The 24,669-nt window shown below is 40.1% G+C and overlaps 1 protein-coding gene across 1 annotated transcript in view; it reads right to left on the bottom strand.

Annotated features, from left to right (window-relative positions):
- The window catches only part of LOC144608367 (uncharacterized), a 334,350-nt gene that overhangs the window by 69,069 nt on the left and 240,612 nt on the right, over window positions 1-24,669 (bottom strand). The window contains 4 exon segments of the mRNA XM_078426045.1: window positions 15,256-15,363; window positions 18,230-18,283; window positions 20,264-20,317; window positions 24,408-24,461. Of these exon segments, the coding sequence (XP_078282171.1) occupies window positions 15,256-15,363; window positions 18,230-18,283; window positions 20,264-20,317; window positions 24,408-24,461 (270 nt within the window).

Here is a 24,669-nt window from a genome sequence, read left to right as displayed (position 1 = left end):
ATTATATGCATGTACTCTGGACATTTGCTGTGCTTTCCAGAGGTCTGGAGCACTCTGTCATAGCTTTAGGCTAGTTAAACTGAGGTTGGAAGATACTCACAAAGAAAATATTGTAAGGTGTTTATATTATTATGTAAATGTGATAACTTTCATTTCAGGAGTGAAGATGTTACTGATTGTTGCACAATGTTCACCACCATTCACAATTCCTCAGCTAATGAAGCAGTCCATATCCAAGTGCAACAAGACCCGGACAATGTCCAGTCCTGGACAGGTAACATTTGCCTGCACAAGTGCCAGGCAATGATGATATCCAACAAGACAAAATCCAGCTATAACCCCCTGACAGTCAATGCATTACCATCAATGAATCCCCCACTACGAATATCCCAGGGATTACCATTGCCTAGAAACTGAATGGTGTAGCCATAGAGTCAATGTGGATATAAGAGCAGGTCAAAGGCTATGAATCCTGCAGCACCTAACTCTCCAAACCCTGTCCATCATCTACTTTCCACTTGCATGGATGAGTTCAGCTTCAAATACACTAAAAAAACGACATCATGCAGGACTTAGCAACCCATTTGCAAGGCACCATATCCATAAGTATTCACTCATTCCAGCATTGATGCACAGTAGCAGCAGTTTGTACAATCTACTGGATGCACTGCATCAACACCATGACTCCTCAGACGGATCTTTCAAACTCACCAAAGATAAGACACAAAAAGGTGGAGTAACTCAGCGGGACAGGCAGCATCTATGGAGGGAAGGAATGGGTGGTATTTTGGGTCGAGACCCTTCTTCAGACGAAGGAGTCTCGACCCGAAACGCCACCCATTCCTTCTCTCCAGAGATGCTGCCTGCCCCGCTGAGTACTCCAGCTTTTTGTATCTATCTTCAGTTTAAACCAGCAACTGCAGTTCCGTCTTACACATTCCAAACTCACCACTCCCACTAGCTAGAAGTACAAGGCCAGCAAACGCATGGGGACACCACCAGCTGGAAGCTGCCCTTCAAGTCACACACCATCCTTATTTGGAACGATATCACCATTTCTTCACCATCACCGGTTCAGAATCTTGGAACCCTCTCCGTAACAGCATTGTGATATACCCACACCTCATGGAGTGCAGAGGTTCAAGAAGGCAGCTCACCACCAAATTCTCAAAGGCAACTCGGAATGAGTAATTAGATACTGGCTCAGCCCACATAGGCTACATCCCTGAGCGAATAATTTAAAAAATGAAATAATTAAATGTATTATGTTAATTTGCAAATAATTCTGACAGTATATTGTTTGACTCACTCTCACGGCTAGGCTATGGAGGTGAGTGTGAAGACTACTGAGATATAGACAATTATTGTGAACAATTGGACTCTTCACTGGATCAATAATTACTTATTCATATATTTAAGGTGAAAGAGCATGAAGGATCAATTGAAATACTTCAAACACAACAATGGATTTTCTCTTTCTCTGTTAGATGTAATTTATTCATACATGACCAGGCAATAGATCCATACTGATGGCTGAGGGAAATGGGGTTTCAGCTTCAATAAAAGCAAAGAGGATATCAAAGAAAAAAGATGGTCCCTTTGGAGAACTCAATGATAGCATGTATGTGGAGGCATTGACACTGAAATCCTGTATAGATCATTTTTCCCTGGAGCATAGGAGGCTGAGGGGTGACCGTATAGAGGTATTTTAAACCATGAGTGGATTAGAAAGAAGGAAGCCTAAAACTAGAAGGGAAAGGGGAAAAATTCAAAGGTATCCAAGGGGCAGGTTTTCACACAGATAGTGGTGTGTGCATGGAACGAGCTGTCAAAGGAAATAGTAAATATGGATACAATTACAACATCTAGAAGACACTTGGACAGGAACATGGATAGGAAAGGAAAGGTTTGGAGGGATAAGGGCCAGATGCAGGTATGGGACTAATTTGGTCAGCATGGACCAGTTGGCCGAAGGGCCTGTTTCTGTGCTATATGACCAAATGGCCATGGTTGTATACAGGTTTAAAGTAACTTCTCCCCTTTTCAATTCCCGTTTTCAAAAAGTAGAAAATGGTTATTTGATTTAAACTCTCTTTCTCTTGTGCTAAAGTTAAACACATTTCATTTTTCGATTGGAAGATTTCTGTTCTACCATCCTTACCTTTTCTATTCTACATTATTTGCCATTTTGATATTTAAATTGCTATGATAATGCTTACTCAATTAGCTTTTTGTTAGAGCATATGTACATCTTTAGCAATTAATTTCTATTCAAATCACTTGAAATGTACCAAAACACAACTATCTTTATAAAACTGTAAATCATCCAGAATCAATGGAAGGACTTTATCTCTTCCCTTTTGAATAGAAAAATCCAACAGGATTTCAAATGTAAATTTTGGTAGCATATATGGCGTTTTTATATTGTTGCAAATGGCTTGTTACTTCAAATCTTCACCTAGAAACGAATAATTTGATTTAAGCTCTCTTTTTCTTGTGCTAAAGCTAAATACTGTATGTGTTGTTCGGTTGGCAGATTTATGTTCTAAAAACCTAGTTCAGTTTATTTTCTGCTTTATATTTATATAATTTTATATAAAATGAAATTCCAGTTCTTTAAAGGTCAAAGTTCCTCATGCATTTCATTTACTGAATTACTGTGGCTTTCTTCAAGGTAAGGGACTTGTCTCCAGGACGATGAAACACCCCTTGTCTCAATGACTGGAGTTACAGTATTGTCAAACCAATTTCTAAACGAAATTTAGTATTGTTCTGCACTTCACCAAATATTTGTCTCACTCCTATTCTGTAAACATAATAATTTCCTGCTTCCAAAACCAAATATGCTCCGGCTTCTTTGAATTAGAATGCTGATTTTGTTTTAAATATAACTTCACGAGTGCTGTTTTGGGCTGTGGATGTACTACTTTCAGGAACTGGCTTGTTACAAGATGACGGAAACTTTTATCTCATCAGTTTAGCTGAATTAATCTTTGAGGTGAAAGGCCAACATTTAAACCCCAGGAGCATGCAGTCACTACCATTTCAAAGATTTATTACAGAGTACCTCTTGGAAACTTGAGACTTGAATTCAGCAGAAACCAGCCAAAACCCTGAACCGTGAAAAGTGTTAAAACACAAAGGAATGTGGCCATTGGGATCACAGCAACAATGAATTTTCTAAGATTAGTTTTGAGGCATGTAATCTGAATAAACATTGGGTCTGACTAGACTGTTAGAATTTAATTATGTACTGAAAGTTTAACAGTTTGGTCAAGAGCTCCAATTATCACCAGTATATGCAGGAAGTAAACTTTAATCTCCATTTGAAGCTCCAGCACATGAGCTTGTTTATCTAACCATGAGTAGAATGTACCATCCATGAATGTAGTCACAGGCATGTACCCAAACCTCTGGATTAAGAGAAAGAGAAAGAGAAACAGAAGCACATAAGAACACAAAACACAAGAAGACAAAAATAGAGGAGCAGGAGTAGACACCAGCCTCTCAAGTCCCGCCAGTCATGACTGATATCTAATGGCATCTCCCCGTGTGCCAGTTCCCAATAAGTCTCAATTCTTCAATCTTTCAAATATTGGCCTATCTCCATCTTAAAGCAGGAGTTGGCCACCATGCCTGCTCTTTTCAATGTATGGTTGAACTATCAACTCGGAACCAATTTCCTGCACTAACTTTTTATTCCTTCATTCCATTATTACCTGCAAACCTATCGATCTCTGTTTCCACTGTTTTCTTGAATGTAGCATTCCAAAGATTCAAGACCCTCTGGGTGTATAAATTATTTTCTCATCGCTGACCCAATGAGCAGTGTGGTCTCATGAAGACTATTCCTGCATTACTCTTGTTATCAAATCGTCTTAAAAACAAAAGCCAACATTCCATTTGCTTGCTGTACCTGCATAATGACTTTCAGTGATTTGTGTAAAAAAACACTTAGACCCTTCTGAATACCTGTACCTTTTAATCTCTCAATGCTTCCTAAATATTCTTCCTTTATAGTTTTTCTACTAAAGAGTTTGACCTTCTATGGTTCTACTGTATGTACCATCTGCCATTCACAGAAACTGCTGGTACCTTTCTGCACTATCCTCAGAACCACTTTGCTACCCAAGATAGACACAAAGTGCTGGAGTAACTCAATGAGTCAGGTAGCATCTCTGGAGAAAAAGAATAGGTGACATTTCGGGTCAGGACTTTTAGAGTCATAGAGTGATACAGTGTGGAAACAGATCCTCCGGCTCAACTTGCCCACACTGACCAACATGTCCCAGCTACACTAGTCCCACCGGCCTGCGCTTGGTCCATATCCCTCCAAACCTGTCCTATCCATGTACCTGTCTAACTGTTTCTTAAACATTGGGATAGTCCCAGCCTCAACTACCTCATCTGGTAGCTTGTTCCATACACCCACCACCCTTTGTGTGAAAAAGTTACCCCTCAGATTCTTATTAAATCTTTTCCTGTTCACCTTGAACCTATGTTCTCTGGTCCTACATTCCCCTACTCAGGGCAAGAGACTCTGTGCATCTACCCGATCTATTCCTCTCATGATTTTGTACACCTCTATAAGATCACCCTCATCCTCCTGCACTACAAGGAATAGAGACCCAACCTACTCAACCTCTCCCTACAGCTCACACCATCTAGTCCTGGCAACATCCTCGTAAATCTTCTCTGAACCCTTTCAAGCTTGACGATATCTTTCCTATAACATTGCGCCCAGAACTGAACACAATATTCCAAATGCGGTCTCACCAACGTCTTATACAACTGCAACATGACCTCCCAACTTCTATACTCTATACTCTGACTGATGAAGGCCAATGTGCCAAAAGCCTTTTTGACCACCTTATCTACCTGTAACTCGACCTTCAAGGAACTATGCACCTGCCCTCCTAGCTCCCTCTGTTCTACAACACTCCACAGAGGCCTACCATTCACTGTGTAGGTCCTGCCCTTGTTAGACGTCACAAAATGCCACACCTCACACTTCTTTAGACTAACTTTATAATACTTAAATTGTAATATCAACAAACTTGAATAAATTATACTAGATCCCCTCATCCAAATCATTGATATAAATTATAAACAGCTGGAGCAACAGCGTTCATCCCTCTGGTATCCCACTCATTAATCATAGCCACCTAATATAACTAATTTGTTTATTCTCTGCATTTTCTGTCTGTTGATCAATCCGCAAACCATAGTAGAATATTACCTCAAACTGAGGTCCAATCTTAGTTAATCTTGAGTGACGTCTTACTAATGGCCCTTTAAAAGTTCAAATGCCCGACATAAATTGGTTTCTACTTATCCATTCTAGTAGTTATAATATTAAAATTCCTCATCTTCACCATCCACAAGGAGGTGAGACTGCCAAATCCTGGAGTAATTGTGCAAACATGATTTTCTTTTCATAACGCTATGTTGACTACCCAATTTGTTATCTATATCTATATTAGATTACTAAAACTCTCATCTTGTAAGTTTGTTTGTTTGTATATATATATTAGTTTGATCCCAAAAAACAGCCAAACCGGTACACGACAGCGCAACAATTTTAGGCCCACCTTACTCACCATTGTCCTGTGGTATGCTGGAAGAAGTTTCATTCAAATTGTTGTTATATTTTAAAAGTTATTGACATTAATAAACCCCTTTTCCACTTTCCCTGCTCGTCAGCTGCGTTCAATGTCACAATGGGAACCCAACAGGTCCTCGCCTGCGCAGTTGGGGCCCGCTGATCTAATATCTACGTATTCATCTTGCGTCACAACGGTAAGATGGCCGCCAGATCCGTGTGTGCGCAGTTGGGGGAGGGTTGCCATTTTGAGATCGTCATTTTGAGTTTGCCATTTGATTGGCTCTACCACCTCCCACCACGTGGGGTCCGATGCGTCCTGATTTGCCCCTGCCGCTCCGCCCCACGCGGGGTCGATTGATTGGCTCCGACCTCCCGCTCGACGCCCGATTGGTCGCTGTTCCGGGTCCCACGTGGGGGGAGCGCCGTCTCAGCTCTGATTGGTTGCTGGTTCTCCCCGCTCAAAGCGCGCTGGTTGTCTGCCGGGGCTTCTTCCCGCTCAAAGCAATGGGCGTTGCCGTCGAGCCACCGCTGCCGCTGAATGAGGGGACAGTTGCCTTCGAGCCGCCGCTTCCTCAAGGGGGGTTGAAGGGGGATGGAGTGGATGAGTGGGTGAGGGTGGGGAGGGGGGGGATAAGGGGAGTTGAGGGGGGATGGAGTGGGTGAGTGGGTGAGGGGGGGCGGGGAGATGGAGTGGGTGAAGGGGAGATAAGGGGGGGTTGAGGGGGATGGAGTGGGGGAGGGGAGGGTGCTAGATCAATGCAGGAGAGGTTTGGGGAGTTGTGAGGGGGTTTGAGGGGGCATGGAGTGGGTGAGTAGGGGAGGGGAGGAGGAGGGGGGATAAGGGGGCTTGAGGGGGATGGAGTGGGTGAGGGGGAGGAGGGGGGGATAAGGGGGGGGTTGAGGGGGGATGGAGTGGGTGAGTGGGTGAGGAGAATGGGAGGGATGCGGGGAGTGGGTGCGAGGAGATGTTTGGGCCCAACGGGTCCACCCTGTTCTAGTTGTTTTCTAAATACATTATTACTACTTTTTTAGAAGTAGAATATAATATTTTCCTCACAGCTGTTTTTAGGTTAACTGCTCAGTTGAGCCCTGTTTATTCTCTCCCTCATTTTTTAAAATAGTGGGGTCATATTTGCTCTTCTCCAATCTCTCAGCATCATTCTAGAATCCATGGAATTTTTGAAAGCTAATGTGTCTATTATTCCTATAGCCATCTCCTTCAAAATGATAAGATCCAGGTCATCAGGTCCATGGGAATAATTACCTTTCAGTCTAATTTCCCCATATTAATTATTTTACTAATGCTAATTTTTTTAGCTCATTCATGGAGTTAATTTCTCGCAGTCAGTTGGTATATTTATTCAGTCATTTTATTCAGATTTAATACTGTAGCTTCAGACTGAAAGCTATAATAATTCTTACACAGTCTCTAGATATTAAAGAAGAATGGGTGCTTATACTGTGGTATGAGGCTCTGATTATTAAAGAGATTTGGAAGCTCCACTAGGAGATTTCCTCGTCTTCACCATCCACAGGGAAGAGAGACAGCCAAATCCTGGAGTGATTTATGCAAATTCAGGCCAACATGAACTTGCATTAAGAACTAACTCATTCCAGATTCCATTGGCTAGATCCCAATTTAAAAAAATTAATGGGAACAGTTAATCTTATGGTCCATCATGACTGAACAAACTCAATAGCAAAAATCCCCGAAAAGGGGAATTAAAATGAGACTTTTCAGTAGTAGTGTATTTAACCCATTCTTGACCTTCCTGCCAAATCTATATGAAAGCTTTATGGAACTATATTAATTTTATTTACTTGAAAGCAATTATGCGCAAGACTTTCACAAAGGTAGTCATAGCTAATTGTGATGGTTGTCAGCTTTTTCAATTGCATGAAGGTGCAACAAAGAATCAGTAAAGGCATTTTCCACAGCAGGCTATTCAGACTGTGGATTAAAGTAATGAAAATATGACATTCTTAGCAGGTCAACTCTCATTTTGTGGAGAAACATTATGAACATTTTAGGATGACAACTTTTCATCAGAACTGGAAAAAAAATAGATAGTTTACGTAAATCACTCTGGGATTTGGCAATCTCTTCTCCCTGTGGATTGTAAAGACGAGGAAACCTCCCAATGGCTCAGCCAGGTCACTTCGATACACAGACACAACATAAGCACCAACCCTGCCTTAATGTCTGGAGACTATCACAGCATTTCATTAAAGGCATGGGTGCATGCCTTTTGCTGCATTTATGGAAGATGTACTGAACTCCACTTCGCTCACAATGTTTCTGACAGCTAGCAGTATAATGATAAAGGATGTTCTAGAGCTTTAGAACTAGATTTAAGTAAGGAAAGAGGAGAGGCAAGAACAAAAGGGAAGGTCTGAGGCAAAAGAACCACAACCATCCTGTTTAGGTTTTTTCACCTCCTTTTGCCAGTTCATTCCTCCCTTTATTACTTCCTACCCTGTACCCTTTCTTTAGTGTCCCTGTACTCAATTGTGATTACATTTTCCAGTTTTTATTCATCTGAAATAGTCACTTTGTTTCTCAGTCTGCAGTTGTTGTTTTGCCAGTGGACTATTCAATAGACAATAGACAATAGACAATAGGTGCAGGAGTAGGCCATTCAGCCCTTCGAGCCATTCAATGCGATCATGGCTGATCACTCTCAATCAGTACCCCGTTCCTGTCTTCTCCCCATACCCCCTCACTCCGCTATCCTTAAGAGCTCTATCCAGCTCTCTCTTGAAAGCATCCAACGAACTGGCCTCCGCTGCCTTCTGAGGCAGAGAATTCCACACCTTCACCACTCTCTGACTGAAAAAGCATTTTACTCACATTATGATGCTTCTGATTTAACTGCCATATGGATATATTTATTCTCAGATGTACCAGCAATATTAAAAATATAAATCACTCATTAAGCACTGCAGTATTCAGAGGAGCCTTCCAAGATTTATTCTGAGAGATCGAAAAACATCTCCAATTATGTGCTGCATGATCTCTCCAGTAGAACAAAGCATTGATAATGATGCTTGCTCTTTCGTCCATGGGAGGCAATCACTTGTGTGTAAAGGATAAGATTTAATTATATCAACTGCAGTGAGCGTTTTTAAAATGAAACTCAGAGTAAAAAAATAATTTAAGAATAAAATTGATTTTGATATTAATTAAAAAAAATTATGCATGCAATGATTCAACTTTTTTTTTGCAAATTTGAATGGTGTCCCTGGCCTCATTCAAGTGATTGGTTTGAAGATACACAGAGTTGGTAAATTGCACAGTCATGTTAAACGAAGTATAATTTTTTTTTTGTCAAAAGAATGAAATGAGGCATTTCTGATTTCATCGGGAATGTGCATAGTGAATGTCCGTTTAATTTATAATGAAACACAGAACATTTCGAAAGAGGCTTAACTGCTTTTAAAAACATTTGTTTGTCTGTTAAGGAACTCTTTTCATATTTTTAGAAATTTCAGAAATATTTTTAGAAATTATTTCAGCTCCAGAGCCTGTTGGCTTGGCTCAATTTCTGTGTCCGTCTGGCACTCGTTTCCTCCCCATTTTCGCTGTACAACACTATAAATTGTCAGATTCAACAACGTCCAGATGTTGGGCACCTGGTTCTTAAATTTGCTACTCTACAACTTCCTAAATCTACAAATATTATGCACAATTGTCATTTGGGATGAAATACCCCTTGTTTATAGTTTACTGCAGCATTTTAACTTAACCTGCAAAAATATACATGATCTCTCTTGAATAAATCATTCTTTACAACAAGGACTCCATAGTGTTCCTGAACAGTTTCAAATGACACCTCAAAGCAGTTGCAAACCACAGATAAGGATGTCAGCAAGTTCCATCATGCAACTCCTTTGAGAATATTAATTAAGGCGACAGTAAGCAGTGTAAGAAAAGCTTCGCCAGGTCCATTGCCATAAATGAATGCATCAGGTTTGTTATTCAGCAAAGAAGTAGCAACAATATTCACTAAAATATCAAACCTTGCATACTTTGGAAGAGTGAAAAGAAACCAAGTTACCGTACCATCTGACAATTAAACAGCACACCTTTTCTAAATTGCAACTTCAAAAATGCAATATGGTTTAATGAACTATATTTTTTATTTTAAAAGGTAACACGTCTCCACAACACAAATTGTATATAATAGGAGTTATGAATTAGAAACGTTATTTGCATTACGTGGAGTGAATTAGTTACATGATTTAGATTAGGAACTAGAGAACCACTTTGTAAATAGTGAAACAGACAATAAAAGTGGTCTCAAATTTACATGGGATAAGGGACAAAAAACCTGTTTCCAGGTAATCTCCCCCAGGTAATCATACACTATTGTCTCTTAAGAACACACTGTCAGTTTCACCATAGGAAGCTATTGAAATTGACACGTAATCGTTTCTATTGATATTTGGGCAAGGATACTCTATTAATACAGCCTGTAGTATTTTCACCTTGCACAAAAATAAACTTATTGCTATTGAAAAGACCTTTGAAAATCCTACAGGAAAAGTAATTTTGTTATTGCAAGTCTGAAACTCTTGAGCTCTGAAACCCCTATTTTCCCATTGACACAATTGTCTTTCTAATGCGATTTTCGTTAACACAAGGTTTCTTCGGAATGCAAATACCACATCATAGCATAACTACCTGTACTGTAATTCTATTTAAGTTATGTAGAAGTGGTTCATTGAAAGACAACCCAGACTCTTAGAAAGAAAATAACCTCCATGAAACCATTTTATGTGTTCCAAGGTGGGAAGACAACATAGCTGGTCTCAACTTTCCATTTCTTTAATGGAACTGGAACATAGTATATAGAAAGGTACAGCACAGGTATGGACCCTTCGGCCCACAATGTCAGTGCCAAACATGATGCCAAGATAACTAATGTTATCTGCCTGCACTTAATCCATATCCCTCCATTTTTTTGCATTTCCATCCAAAATGCTCTTAAATGCCTCTATCATATTTGCCTCCACCACCAGTGCATTCCTGGAGCTCAGCACCGTCTGTGTAAAACAATTTGCCCCGCACATGTCCTTTAAACTTTCAACTTAAAGCTATGCCCTCTAGACTAAAGCTATACCATCTTGCTGATTCTTATTATTATATCTATAAAATCCAAGAAATATATTTTATGAACTAGATGGATTAATGAATTAGATACTATTATTTCTCCCCATATTTACGAGATGAATGACTCAAGAAAATAAAATTCATTTCCAGGATATTACAGAAAGAATATCAGAATTATCTAAGGATTCCATTATAATGTAACCAGTGAAATAATTCAGTGACAGAATGAGCTGCTCAATTTTTTGAAAGACAATACAATTCCATTTCCACTGCATAATCTGTTATTTATTTCTGAGACCAGATCAGGAGGACTGACACCACAATGAAACAGTCCAAATTCTAGACAGTCACCAAGATTTTTCAGCAACAAATTGGCAGCATAAGTCATGCAGACTTAAGCGAGATGGCAATTTCCTCGTATTAATGAAAAACCATATCATTGATAGGATGTTTCATTCTTAAATCTACCTTTTGAACAGGAGTAACACAAAATATCTTTGTACAAGAACACTTTCCTTGCAAGTTATGTTTTGATAAAATGGAAATAGCAGGTCTCACTGGAATTTTGTGCAGAATGTAAAACTGAACAGAGTAAATAATTTAATCAATTATCTTTCATCAGAACTAGATTTTTCTGTCAATTATATTTCTCTCCTTATAGATTTTGCCTGATCTGTTGAGTATTTCTCGAATTTTCAATTTTTATTTCAAATTTCCAACCTGCACTTTTTTTGCTTTTTAGTTCTAATATAAACCTAACTGTACAGCCGCACTTTGCACCAGAGCTAATTTATATTATTGGTAACTGTGGATACCTTGATATTATGAACTCAGTGGATCTTGATCAGCAAATAATTATTGGTTTAAATCTTCCCATGCAATAATATTCCTCTGTTGCAAGATACACGAATGAATGAATGAATAAGTTTATTGACCAAGTATGTACACATACAAGGAATGTGCCTTGGTGCTCCGCTCGCAAGTAACAACAGTAAACAGTTAAGAATAAAGCATAAAACATTAAGACATTAAGAATACAACATTACTATTTAAACATGTGAGTGAAATAAACCAGAGCAAAAAGAGACTACAGACTTTTGGTTATTGAGTAGAGCTACTACTCGTGGAAAAAAGCTGTTTTTATGTCTGGCTGTGGCTGCTTTGACAGTCTGGAGTCACCTTCCAGAGGGAAGTGCTTCAAAGAGTTTGTGGCCAGGGCGAGAGGGGTCAGAGATGATCCTGCCCGCCCGCTTCCTGGTCCTTGCTGTGTACAGTTCGTCAATGGGGGGAAGGTTGCAGCCAACAACCTTCTCAGCTGATCGAAAGATTCGTTGCAGCCTTTGGATGTCGTGCTTGGTAGCTGAGCCAAACCAGACCATGATGGAGAAGGTGAGGACAGATGGCAGTATAGAATTGGACCATCATTGCCTGTGGCAGATTGTGCTTCCTCAGCTGCCGCAGGAAGTACTTCCTCTGTTGGGCCTTTTTGACGGTGGAGTCCATGGTGGCCCCCCATTTAAGGTACTTGGAGATGATGGTTCCAAGGAACTTAAATGACTCCACAGATGTGACTGTGGTGTTGTTGATGGTGAGTGAGGGGAGGGGAGGGGATGCTCTCCTAAAGTCTACAATCAGTTCCACTGTCTTAAGAGCATTGAGCTCCAGGTTGTTATGAAGGCACCAGGACGCCAGCTGTGTCACTTCCTGTCTGTAGGCAGATTCCTCCCCATCCTCGATCAGTCCAATCAGGGTAGTGTCATCCGCAAACTTGAGAAGCTTGACAGAGTAGTCTATGGAGGTGCAGTTGTTGGTGTAGAGAGAGTAAAGGAGAGGGGAGAGTACGCAGCCTTGCGGTGCTCCTATGCTGAGGGTCTGCGGGTCCGAGATGTGCTTTCCCAGCCTCCTATGCTGCTTCCTGTATGTCAGGCAGTTGATGATCCACTGACAGAGGGGTTCAGGCACAGTCAACTGGGAGAGTTTGGAGTGTAGTAACTCTGGCACAATGGTGTTAAATGCAGAGCTAAAGTCCACAAACAGAATCCTGGCATAGGTCCCCTGGTGGTCTAGGTACTGGAGGATGAAGTGCAGGCCTAGGTTGACTGCGTCATCCACCGATCTATTGGCACGGTATGCAAACTGCAGAGGGTCCAGCAGGGGGTTTGTGATGTTTTTCAGCTGGGCCAACACAAGGTCTTCATGAGTACAGAGGTCAGTACAACAGGCCTGTTGTCATTAAGACCAGTGATCCTTGTGTTTTTGGGTACAGGGACAATAGTGGAGACTTTGAAGCAGGCAGGGACAGTACAGGTTTGCAGGGACTGGTTAAAAATGTCTGTGTAGACCAGTTGTTCGGCACAGAGCTTGAGGATAGAGGGGGAAACATCGTCTGGCATTTCTATCTCCTGAATAGCCTCTCCACCTCCTTAATTTCTGTTGTTGGAGATGGAGAAGTGGCCAGACTGATGTTGGGCAGCAAGGAGGGGGTGTGTAGTGGATGAAGGCCCAGTCTTTGCAGACTGGAGTCAGGCTGTAAGTGGGTGGGAAGTGGTGATTGCAGAGGGGTGGGGGGGGGGGGGGGGGGTGGGGGAAGGGGCCAGTCTTTGCAGACTTGAGTCAGGCTGTGAGTAGGTGTGAAGTGGTAATTGGGGAGAGGGGGGGGGGGGGCTGGGGTTGAGGGAGTCCCAGGGTTATGTTTCTGCTTCTCGAACCTGCAGTAGAGCTCGTTCAGGTCGTTGGTCAGCTGACGATTGTCCAAGGAGCAGGGGGAGGGGGGTTTCCTCTTGTACCTGGTGATTTCTTGCAAGCCCTTCCAAACTGAAGAGGAGGCATTAGCTGAAAACTTGCTCCTCAGCTTCTCAGAGTATCTTTCCTTGGCAGCTCTGATTCCTCTTCTCAGCTTGTACGGCCTGCCTGTAGAGTTCTGCATCCCCGCTCCTGCAGGCCTCATCTTTTGAGCTGTCTGAGTTCTACTCTGAACCAGGGCTTGTCGTTGTTGTACCAGATCCGAGTCTTAGTGGGAATGCAACTGTCCTTGCAAAAGCTGACATAGGATGTTACAGTATCTGTGTACTCATCGAGGCTTGTGGTTGCTTCCCTGAACTCATTCCAATCAGTGCAGTCAAAGCAGGACTGTAGTTTTTCAATGCCCTCGCTTGTCCACCACCTTTTCATTGTTCTGACCACAGGCTTAGCAGATTTTAGTTTCTGCCTGTAGGTTGGAATAAGGTGAACTAAACAATGATCAGAGAGGCCCAGAGCCGCCCGGGGAACAGAGCGATATGTGTCCTTGATTGAAGTGATCAAGTGTTCTTTCCCCTCTGGTGGGGCAGGTAACATGAAGTCTGTACTTTGGGAGCTCACGACTGAGGTTAGCCTTGTTAAAGTCCCCCAAAACAATGACCATGGAGTCGGGGAAGTCACTCTTTACCCTCAATACCTGGTCAGCGAGTTGTGTTTGCGCCTCACGTACGCAGGCTTGGGGAAGGGATGTAAACTCCAGCAAGAATAAAATAGGTAAATTCCCTCAGAGAATAAAAGGGTTTGCAGTTGTTAAAGAATTATTCTAGATTGGGGGAACAGAGGTTAGACATGTACCATGATGTCATTGCACCAGTCCTGGTTAGTATAGAAGCATATTCTACCTCCTCTTGTTTTTCCCGCTGCCTCTGCCTCGCGGTCCGCTCCATGTAGTTGAAAGCCAGCCAGTTGCAGCGCATTGTCCGGGGTCAACTCACACAGCCAGGTCTCGGTGAAGTACAGGGCAGCAGCTCGAGAGAAGTCCTTGTTTGTATGGTGCAGGAGTTGCAGTTCGCCCACTTTGTTATTGTGAGAACGTAGATTTGCGAGGAATATACTCAGGAGCGGCGTGCGTAATCCTTGTCGCTGGAGTCGGGTGAGTGCTCCAGAGCGCTTCCCACGGGTCCAACGTTTCAAGACCTTGAACACAGCCACAGCCCCGCCGATGAGTATGTCCAAATAATCGAGCAAGTGAGAGAAATCCGGAATGATGTTTGAAGGTACCGTATATCTGATGTTAATGAGAACCTCTCTCATGAAAGTGATCTTTGTGGGATTTTCACAGACGACACAGACGACACAAACGAACAAACGCATACAAAACAGCAAGGAGCAGCACACTGTGGCAGCCATCGTCAGCGCCATCCGGAGAGAGAGAGAGAGGGGGGAGGTGTGGAGAGAGAGAGAGAGGGGGGGAGTGTGGCGAGAGAGATGGGAGAAGTGGAGAGAGAGAGAGAGAAGTGGAGAGAGAGAGAGAGAGAGAGAGAGAGAGAGAGAGAGAGAGAGAGAGAGAGAGAGAGAGAGAGAGAGAGAGAGAGAGAGAGAGAGAGAGAGAGAGAGAGAGAGAGAGAGAGAGAGAGAGAGAGAGAGAGAGAGAGAGAGAGAGAGAGAGAGAGAGAGAGAGAGAGTGGAGAGAGAGGGAGTGTGGAGGGAGAGAGAGGGGGACATCACTGTTACTTCTTGTAAATTGTTATCTCTAATCACACCACTTTCTGTAGAAATCATTAGAAATGATTCTTACTTGTACTCCCGTGATTCCTGGTACTCCTGGTGGGCCTTCTTTTCCTTTTAATCCTTCTGTCCCCTTCTCTCCTTTATCCCCTTCAGTCCCTGGGTCTCCTTTGTCACCCTAACGGGAGAAAAAAATTAAGGTGCTCAGTCAGATGTAGCTCATTCAGTCACAGTAGGGCCAGCAAGATATGTTGCCTTTAAAGCAAGTTATATTAGCAGCATGGCATTACAGCATTCAGCAAATATTATACAAAAATAAATGAAAAACATACCTACAAGTGTGGATGCCATTGACCCTATTCAAATGAAAGGAGCTACACTAAATGCGGCAAGTTAAAGTCCCATGGACTCATCAGTTAGTCATATGTATATTCTGGCCCAATGTTAAAAAGCAATAACAGAGAAATTAGGTGGTCATTAAAGGAAGTTAAGAAGCATATGCTATGCTGAGGCACTTGAGGAGTGGCACAGCAGTAGAGTTGCCGCCTTACAGCGCCACAGACCCGGGTTCGATCCTGATTATGGGTGCTGTCTGTATGGAGTCTCCCTATGACAATGTGGGTTTTCTCCGGGTGCTCCGGTTTCCTCCCACACTCCACATACCAGGCTTGTAAGTTAATTGGCTTTGGTAAGTTGTAAAATTGCTGGTTGGCGCGGACTCAGTGGGTCGAAGGGCCAGTTTCTGTGTTGTATCTCTAAAGTCTAAAGTCTATAGAGTGCTTTAAGCAGGGAAGTTAGGAACAGCTAGAGATAGATATGAACATTTTGAAACAGAATAAATTTTTGAAGGCATTCAGTGGTTTTGAAAAAGTTGTAATTTATTATTGAGATTCTCAATAGATTTGGACAAACGGTGCTGTTTAAAATCACACCAATCAAATTTACAAACACTCTAACAAGACCATTAATAGGACTTCATGTTACGGATTAATTAATTTACTGGAACTACTGATCACTCTTTCATATTTACATGATATTAATGCAAAGTAGGCCAATCCAGCTATTATACCTGGGCCAAGTCTTTGACATTTATCAACTAATCACATTTTTTCCTTAGTTTTCCTGTTCATTTTATAATATATTCCTTTATTCGTCCCACACCAGGGAAATTTACACCGGGGTTATTTTTTACCACTCACTTTAAAACTTGGTTTTCTTGTATTTTCGACAGCGGTTTAATCAGCATTTTATCAAGTTTTTGCCTTTTAAACTTTCTGTGCTATTCTCAGAGATTTGTGCACGTTCATGTCGGGGTTCGTGTAAATCTATTAAAATTGCATCTTTTTATCCTCTCTTCATTCGTTCCACCAATACACACACTTCAAAGTATCCTGATTGAAATTTCACCTGCCATGTATTTGCTTATTTCTTGTCTGTTTATAGTTTTTTAAACTTCTAAAAACATAACAAGCTTCTTGAGTCCACTTCACTGTTCCTAGAGATCTTGTACCTCAAGTCCAGCTTTCAAACTAATTTTGATAACACTTGACTCCATGAGTGTCAACAATCTTGGCCTGAAATATAATTCATGATTGAACATTCATCAACCACTGAGACAGAGAATTGCAAAGTTTACACCTTACCAAGTGAAGACATTTTCCTTACCGTACAAGCTACACTTGCAAGATGGGACTATAGTACGGGGCATACCTTAACTGCATTGTAATATTTTGATATATTGAAGTACAAACTCATTTTCTAACAATTTTCCAACCACAAGGCAGATACTTTCTTCACTTTTTGTATAGTTAATCCTGATAATTTAGGGTGAAAATCCTAGCCATACGATATGATGTCTAATGTTAGTCATGAGATGAGATTACCCAGATAAATTGATTATAGATCTATTTTGCAATCCAAATATCAAAACATTATAATCTACAACAACAAAAAAATCAATATTTTACCTTTTGGGCTAAAAATGCTTTTTAATTATTTGCCCTTTGTTTAAGACATTGCCATGCACTGTTCTAAATTCTCTGCTTGCTTTCTTGCCACTTTAACTCTTTTATGCGACCTTATTGTTTCAAGTACTCATCTCACACTCTCCCTGCTATAAACAGTCCTCCGAATCTCTCCCTGCTTTAAGCCGTCACCTCACCATCTCCCTGCTTTCAACCACACCCCACCCTCTCCCTGCTATAAAACGTCATGCCACCCTCTCCCTGCTTTAAACCCTCACCCAATCTCTCACAACTTTTAACTTATAGCTTTTTCTCTTGACATTTTAGACTTTTAGCCTCACTCGATGAACAGCAAAACTCATTTTCAAACTCTCCATTTGTTTCTGGATGATAAAACAGTTAAAACTACACATTTTATATATTTTTAAAAATCTTTAAATCATGCAATTGAACTAACTCTGTAGAGTGATTTATCTTAGTGTACATAATGTATCTTCAATATGTGTTCATCGTTAGACATATTGATGTTCATTTCTAGGTCTATTGCTGAAACTGGTGCCTTTGGGATCGGTAATTGTAGTAGTTAGTAGTGCTGGTAAGGGAGAGGTCAGAGCTCACAGTTATTGATCAAGAAGCTGATGGGGAGTGAGTTGCATGACCTGGCCCATTGCTGTAGAGGCCCGATATTGCAAGATCTGCTATTTCTGCTATATTCTGCTATGCAGCCTTATTGGAAGTCTAATGCTCAAATAAACAACATGACCATATCTATGAGTAATGCATTAGATATTATCTCTGGCAAAATAATATGGAGGCAAGAACAGTAACAGTCCATCAAAAAAATGTTCTCCCCTGCTTTGAAATATCCAAGTTGGAGAAACTAATATTTTCAAAATGTACTTAGGTATGTGCAAATATATATATTTTAAATGTTAATTTTAAATATGCTATGCATATATTAAATTAAAATGTCTTGGATGCTGAAGATAAATTGATGTCTGTGTGATCTTAATGCTGCTCTATTCAGATTTTAGTTCCATTGATATTGTGCTTGTGTATTTTCATGCTTGAAATGCTTACCTTGAGCCCATCAATTCCCATGGGTCCATCATCACCAACCAGACCAGGCTCACCCTTTGCAAATAAAAAAAATGATTACTGAAGATGTCAGTTTTGTCTGGTTATTATGTAGTAAAAATGATTTCAAAGCATAATTTGTAACATTAATTTAATAATAATAATAATAATAATATTAATAAGTATACAGTTAATGCATTCTATTTATGTAATCTCACCACAGACCCAGATAAACTTATAGACTGACCATTAGAAGAATTGGGTGCTGCAATCAGAATAGAGAACGGCAAGGTTTGATGGTCCCAATGATGTCCTAAATTACGTGCCTACAAAGACCAAGGATGTTGCAGGATTTAACCGAGGAACTCCTAATTTACAAGGTCACTCAATGAAGCAAACCCATTTTGTGATATGCTTATGCTTGTGTAAAACAAAATGTATCTATTGATGTTTGGGAAGCACTGAGTTTTATAGAGCCTCTGTCTGGAACTATAGGGCAGGGGAGAAATATTGATTTGAAAGGGTAGTGTATTGGAATGGACAAATGACTACAGACACTTGATGCAATCTAACTACAGGATTATCTTGCAAAGAACATGGATGGATTACGAAAGAACAATATTTTTAGAAGACAATCAATTTCTTAAATGATAGTTTAATGGTTGGTAAGCATAGCAGAAAATAAAAAGGACATGAGATATTGCAGGTGCTGGAATCTTTAGCAGCCAACAACCCGCTGGAGGAACTCAGTGGGTTGAGCAGCATGTGTGGATAGAAAGGAATGGTCGACCCTGTATCAGGACAGAAAATAAATATTTGGTGTGTTTCTGAAGATTGTTAAACTGCTAGGATGTTGGGAGATGGGGATTTCTCTGACAGGGTAAAACCGGGGTGACCATGGAATAAACTATAAACAAGATTATCTGGTCGATGAGTGAATGGAAGCAGTTACAGTGTGAAACCATGGACAAAAGATCTTAGCCAAGCAATGATGGAGATGCAAGTGCAAAGCAGAAAGACAGGGCCAGGTCCGGCTGGGCACTTGCACCAATTCTGAAGCAGATTCATAGAGTGGTACAGCTCATGGTCTGGCCTTCGGATCACCATGTCCATGCAAACCTTTTTGCCCATAAAAACAATTACCATTTGCCTGCCTTAGGACTGAGAAAAAAAGGATGAAAAAGGAGCATGCTACTTTCTTTTATCTATGTCCTTTTGTCTTTGTTCTCACTCTCAACCTATTCAGTGATTAACTAGATAACTTTACAGCTATCTCTGTAGTCACTCTGGTTTTACCCTGTCAGAGACATTAACTCACCCCCACAGAACACTACACGCTTCTTTTTTCTCCTTCCAGTTCTGACAAAGGGTCTTTGAATGGAATTGTTAACTCTATTTCTCTTCCACAGATGTGGCCTCACTTGCTGAGTATTTCCATTTCCAGCATCTGCAGTTTTGTTGATTTTCTCTACCTGAATTACCTGAACTATCTGTGACTATTTTGGAAAACCATTAAGTGACATGTTATGACTGATAGCAAAACATAATGATAACCTCTATTTTCACATTACCAGCACTCTGACAATATACATTTTCAAATATTGCAGAAGTACATGGGTCAAGTAACCCTTGTAAAATTTTGGGGAAAAAAAATGCATAGTAATATTTCGACCTTTAATTGTTTATATAACCCATGTCTGACTGGTAATCTGAAAAAAGGGAAATCATTCAACCCAAAAGAACCTCAGTTGGGAGTAAATGATATTTAAGCTATGTACGTGTGTTTTTACTAAGTTACACAAGGGCAGATTATACCAGCATGATAAAGTAGATGCTGGTATTTCCTGACATCCTTGTGTTATGTTGGTTATTACAACAACTGTTCACTACAAAGGATAATAGGTGTCATTAACACAGGAATGAGAGGCAAAAAAACAACAAAGGCCTCCTCCATGACACTCTGGAAGAATGTTTTTGGATACGTTTTCATATTCGGAACGCGAAAAGCAATGGAATGTCACATAATCAATAACTCACCCTTTGGCCCATGAGTCCTTGTTCACCTGCAACTCCAGCTGGACCAATTGCACCCTATGGGTCGGAAAAATTGAAACATTTGTATTAATTCACAAACTCTAAATCTCAAATCCCTTTGTATCATACAATCCTGGTCAAATCACAATAATTAAAATACAGGTTTTGTGCAAATTGTCTTATTAGTCAGCAAAAATAATAAAAAATCTCGTCGGGCATGCTTTGACAAATTTCATTGAAACTTCAACTTGTTTCAACTTGCTTGTAAGTGCACCCAAGCTATTGAAACTTATTTAGTTAAAATAATGTTATTTGATAAACATGGGACAAATTCTTGATTTGCCATTTCAAATATATCATGAGAAAACTTTGTATGTCATTAAAAAAATCTCAAAACTATGTTGCTATTATCAACATTACACAAGGGATGCCTTCAGATAAAGTAAACCTCTGCTTTCCCCATAATTTTAAGCAGTCCAGTCATGGAATACTCAAGACTGCTAGAGTTCTAACTTTATCAGCACCCATTGTCTAGAAATTAACTGTATTATGGAGATAAACAATGGTGCAGATTTTGTAGTTAGCAGCAAAGAGACAACGCACATTGCTGACCTCAAAAGACTGCTCTTAAAGATGTAATGGGCTGCAGATCATTTCACCCATTCCAATGTAGTTTTAAATCTCATGCCATCCAGAGGGGAATTCAAACCCTGAAGAGGTAACTATAGACAAAGATTTGCAGGTCAACCCATACTTAGCAAAGATTTCGCCAATAGATCTGGTTCTGTCCCAAATCTTTGAAAGTGATAAATATTTGAACTATCATGAAAATTAAACCCATTCACAAATTGTAGAATGCTGACAAGCTTAGACTTTTCACTCTCAAAGCACCTTTGCCATGCTAATGTTGAATATGAAGCATCAAATGTGTCTAGATTGAACAGTGTATGAATGTGTAGCAGTAACAGGATGGAGATAGTACAATCAAATCACAGCTTGTATCAATCAATATGTAATTGCTGTGATTTTTGTATTACATAAGGAAGGTTTAGTGTAAACTTTAACAATTTGGAAGGGTAACCGGATTTTTGAGTCTATGGGGCCACATTTCTTTGAGTGATTGACAGGGTGTTTTGTTCAAAATCATCTAAAGATAAAAGTAAGTAATAATATTTGGAAAAGAACAGCTTGTATAGGAACAGCAGACACAGGTGTTTGTCTGTGTACACTCTTCTTGTAATTGTGGGAGCGAGTTGTGCTCATAGAGTTAGCAAGAAGTACATGTGAGAAGTATATCTCAGTTGAGGTTAAAGCTATGTAAGCTGCAGCGTATGGAGGTCCTATCAGTGTACAACAGCAAGTAGCATTTTACTCCTCAGTGGGTTGTCATGAAATTTGCAGCGTTTATTATTAGTAATAGTTATACAGCACGGAAATAGGCCCTTTGCCCCAACACATCCATGCCGACCAAGATACCCCTATCGTGACTAGTCACATTTGCCCATATTTGGCCCAAATCCCTCTTTATCTTTCCTATGCGTGTACCTGTCCAAACTACTTTTGAATATTGTCATTGCATCTGTTCGATCTTCTCTGGCAGCTGGTTCCATCTGTTTCCCACCTTCTGTGTGAAAAGGTTGCCTATCAGGTTCCAATTATAACTTTCCCCTCTCACAACCTATGCCCTCTAGTTTTGAAAAGATTATGTGCATTCATTCTCTGAATTGTTAGCATTTTATTTATATTTCATATTTTCTTCTCTAATGGTTATTAGATACATTGATTCTATGTGGCTCTCAGTCCCATGCCCCAGGTTTTCTCTCTAAACTATTCTCTCTCCCATGACCATCTGGCACTGGGTTCCTTTTCTCCCCCAAATTCTGTTGCCAAATACCTACTCTCAGGTTAATATATGGTGGACAGTGAAGCTACCAGTACATCTTTAGGATGTGGGATGAAACCCTGTTGCACCCAGAGAAAACCCACATGATCACAAGGAGAACAAGCAAACTTCACACTGATGTCAAGTTTGTGCCTGATTGTGAGGTTGCAATTCAGACTGCTGCACAACTCCTACTGTTTTCTCAGACTTAATACATGTTTAGTTCAATAATTTATTAGTGCTTTATTGCTAAGAGTTCCTGATTGTGCTGCTTTGTGAACTTAAAGAGTATAGGTGCAAGAGGCAACTACCTATACATCTCATATGCATGACATTAATGGCTTGTACAGTAAACTGCATTAACCCGCCACCTTTGGGACACAGTGGAGCAAGTCTAGCAGATTTTCTGGGCTATTGAATATTAAGTTTTATGGTTTCGTTTTTTCTGGTTAGCGTTCATGGATGTTGTCAAATGGACTTTGAGAAAGTAACTGTTAAGATTCCACACTAGAGATTATCAGCAAAACTGGAAGTACTTAGAATTGTAGGTAAATATGTGAATAGATAAGTAATTGTTGATAGAAAGCTCGGAGCAAGACTGATCAGTTCATTCTTTGTTTGCTGGGAATGTAATTAAAAGCATTTCCATCAAGTCTGTGCAGGACCATCAGCTTTTTTTTAATCAAAGCTATTGACTAAGATAAAGGAAGTTTGCACATGAGCACCATGTTAGGATGCACAATAAATTATGTAGGCAGAAGGATAAAATTATGAAAATACATAAATAAGAGAAAATATGCAAATTATGACAAATGTTCAGTGTGGAGTGATGTAAGATTGTCCACTTTGGATCAAACAAAGTCAGGCACAGCTGTTTTCTTGTTGAGTTATTTTAAGTGTAAAAAGATTCAAATATCTATGTTGAAAAACCATTAATATTTTATGCATAGGTATAAAGTATATAGTTCAATTTATATAGTTATATAGTTAATACAAAAGTCTAATAGTTGGCCTTTATCTCAAGAGGCCAAATTTCAAAAGCAAGGAAATAATTCGGAGCTTTGATCAGATCCTCTCTGGAGTGCCGTGTTCAGTTTTGGGCACTGCCTCTCAAGCTTTTGAACAAATGTTGGGCAGACTCACACGATTATAAACATAAAAGTTAAATTATGAGATCATATTGGATAAACCTGGCTAGTAGTCCCTTGAGTTTATAAATTTGAGGGTAATTTAAGTGAGATGTTGATACAAAAAGAACTATTTCCTGTATTGGAGCAGAGGGAATATTTAGAATTAAATTCATAATATTCATAATCAGCAAGCATTTTATCATAAAGTTTTGAATTTCATCTCCTAGAGAGTGTGGGTACTGGGTTAATGTACATTTTCAAAATAGCAGGTATCACAAAATGCTGGCGTAACTCAGCGGGTCAGGCAGCATCTCTGGAGAGAAGGAATGGGTGACGTTTCGAGTCGAGACCCTTCTTTTCAAAATAGCGACTGATGCAAAATAGAAGAAAAAGCGGGTAAATGGAATTGAGGTACTGATGAATGGTAATATAATTGAATGGTAAAACCCCCTCAAAGGAGTAAATGGCTGATTGGTTCTTCAATTAAAAAACATCACATTTAATGCATTGGAGGGTTTGATGAGTAGAAAAAAGGCATAAATTATTTTAAACCTGTTTGTGTACTGGTACGGACTTGCATAGTTGAGCAGCCACCACAAGTTAAAGCCACGTATATAAACCTGCTAATTGTTATTTTAAAAATTCTGCTGCTGCGCATTCCACATGTGGCGCAACGTAAACTTTGTCTGCAGCTAGTATTCAGGTAGTAGAAACAGAAAATTTGGAGCTGGCAATTTCTTTCAGCCGGAACACTCCTCAAAATTAAAACTCATTTAAGATGGCAGATTTTAAAACAATTACTTACAGTATATACTGGTATATTTCTCTCATTTTATTTCATAAAATAGAGAATTGGTCATTTTTAGAAAATCAGTTCCAATTATATTACCTGATAGAAAACAGGTGCATATTTAACGAACTGCAAAGGAAACTCAGAACACAGAGGGCTATTTTCAGCCCACTTTCCCTTTCCACTAAATAAATTTTGCAGGAAGAATAGGGCCTGCTGTAGTAATTCTGGTTTATTCTGTCTGGCTGCCCAATTGGAATGGGTTGTAATAAGAGAGCCAGTCTTCAAAACGAAAGCCTCCATTATCCATAGAAAGTTCATTCAGTACCGATTAAAATGACATACCTTCTCTCCGACTTCACCTGGGAGTCCAGGCTCACCGAAAGGACCAGGCAACCCCTAAAAAATAAGAAATCTTCAGGGAAAATTCATAACATCATCACATCAATATAGAGTCATACAGCACAAAAGTAGGCCCTTCGGCCCAACTCATCCACGCCAACCAAGATGCTCCATTTAAGCTCGTCCCATTTATCTGTGTTTGGCCAATATATATCTCTCTAAACCTTTCCCATCCATGTACCTGTTCAAGTTTCTTTTAAATGTT

Source organism: Rhinoraja longicauda, chromosome 31, assembly GCF_053455715.1.
Source record: "Rhinoraja longicauda isolate Sanriku21f chromosome 31, sRhiLon1.1, whole genome shotgun sequence".
Taxonomy (NCBI): Eukaryota; Metazoa; Chordata; class Chondrichthyes; order Rajiformes; family Arhynchobatidae; genus Rhinoraja; species Rhinoraja longicauda.
Note: the sequence above shows the minus strand (reverse complement) of the source record. Positions and strands in the feature narration are given on the sequence as shown.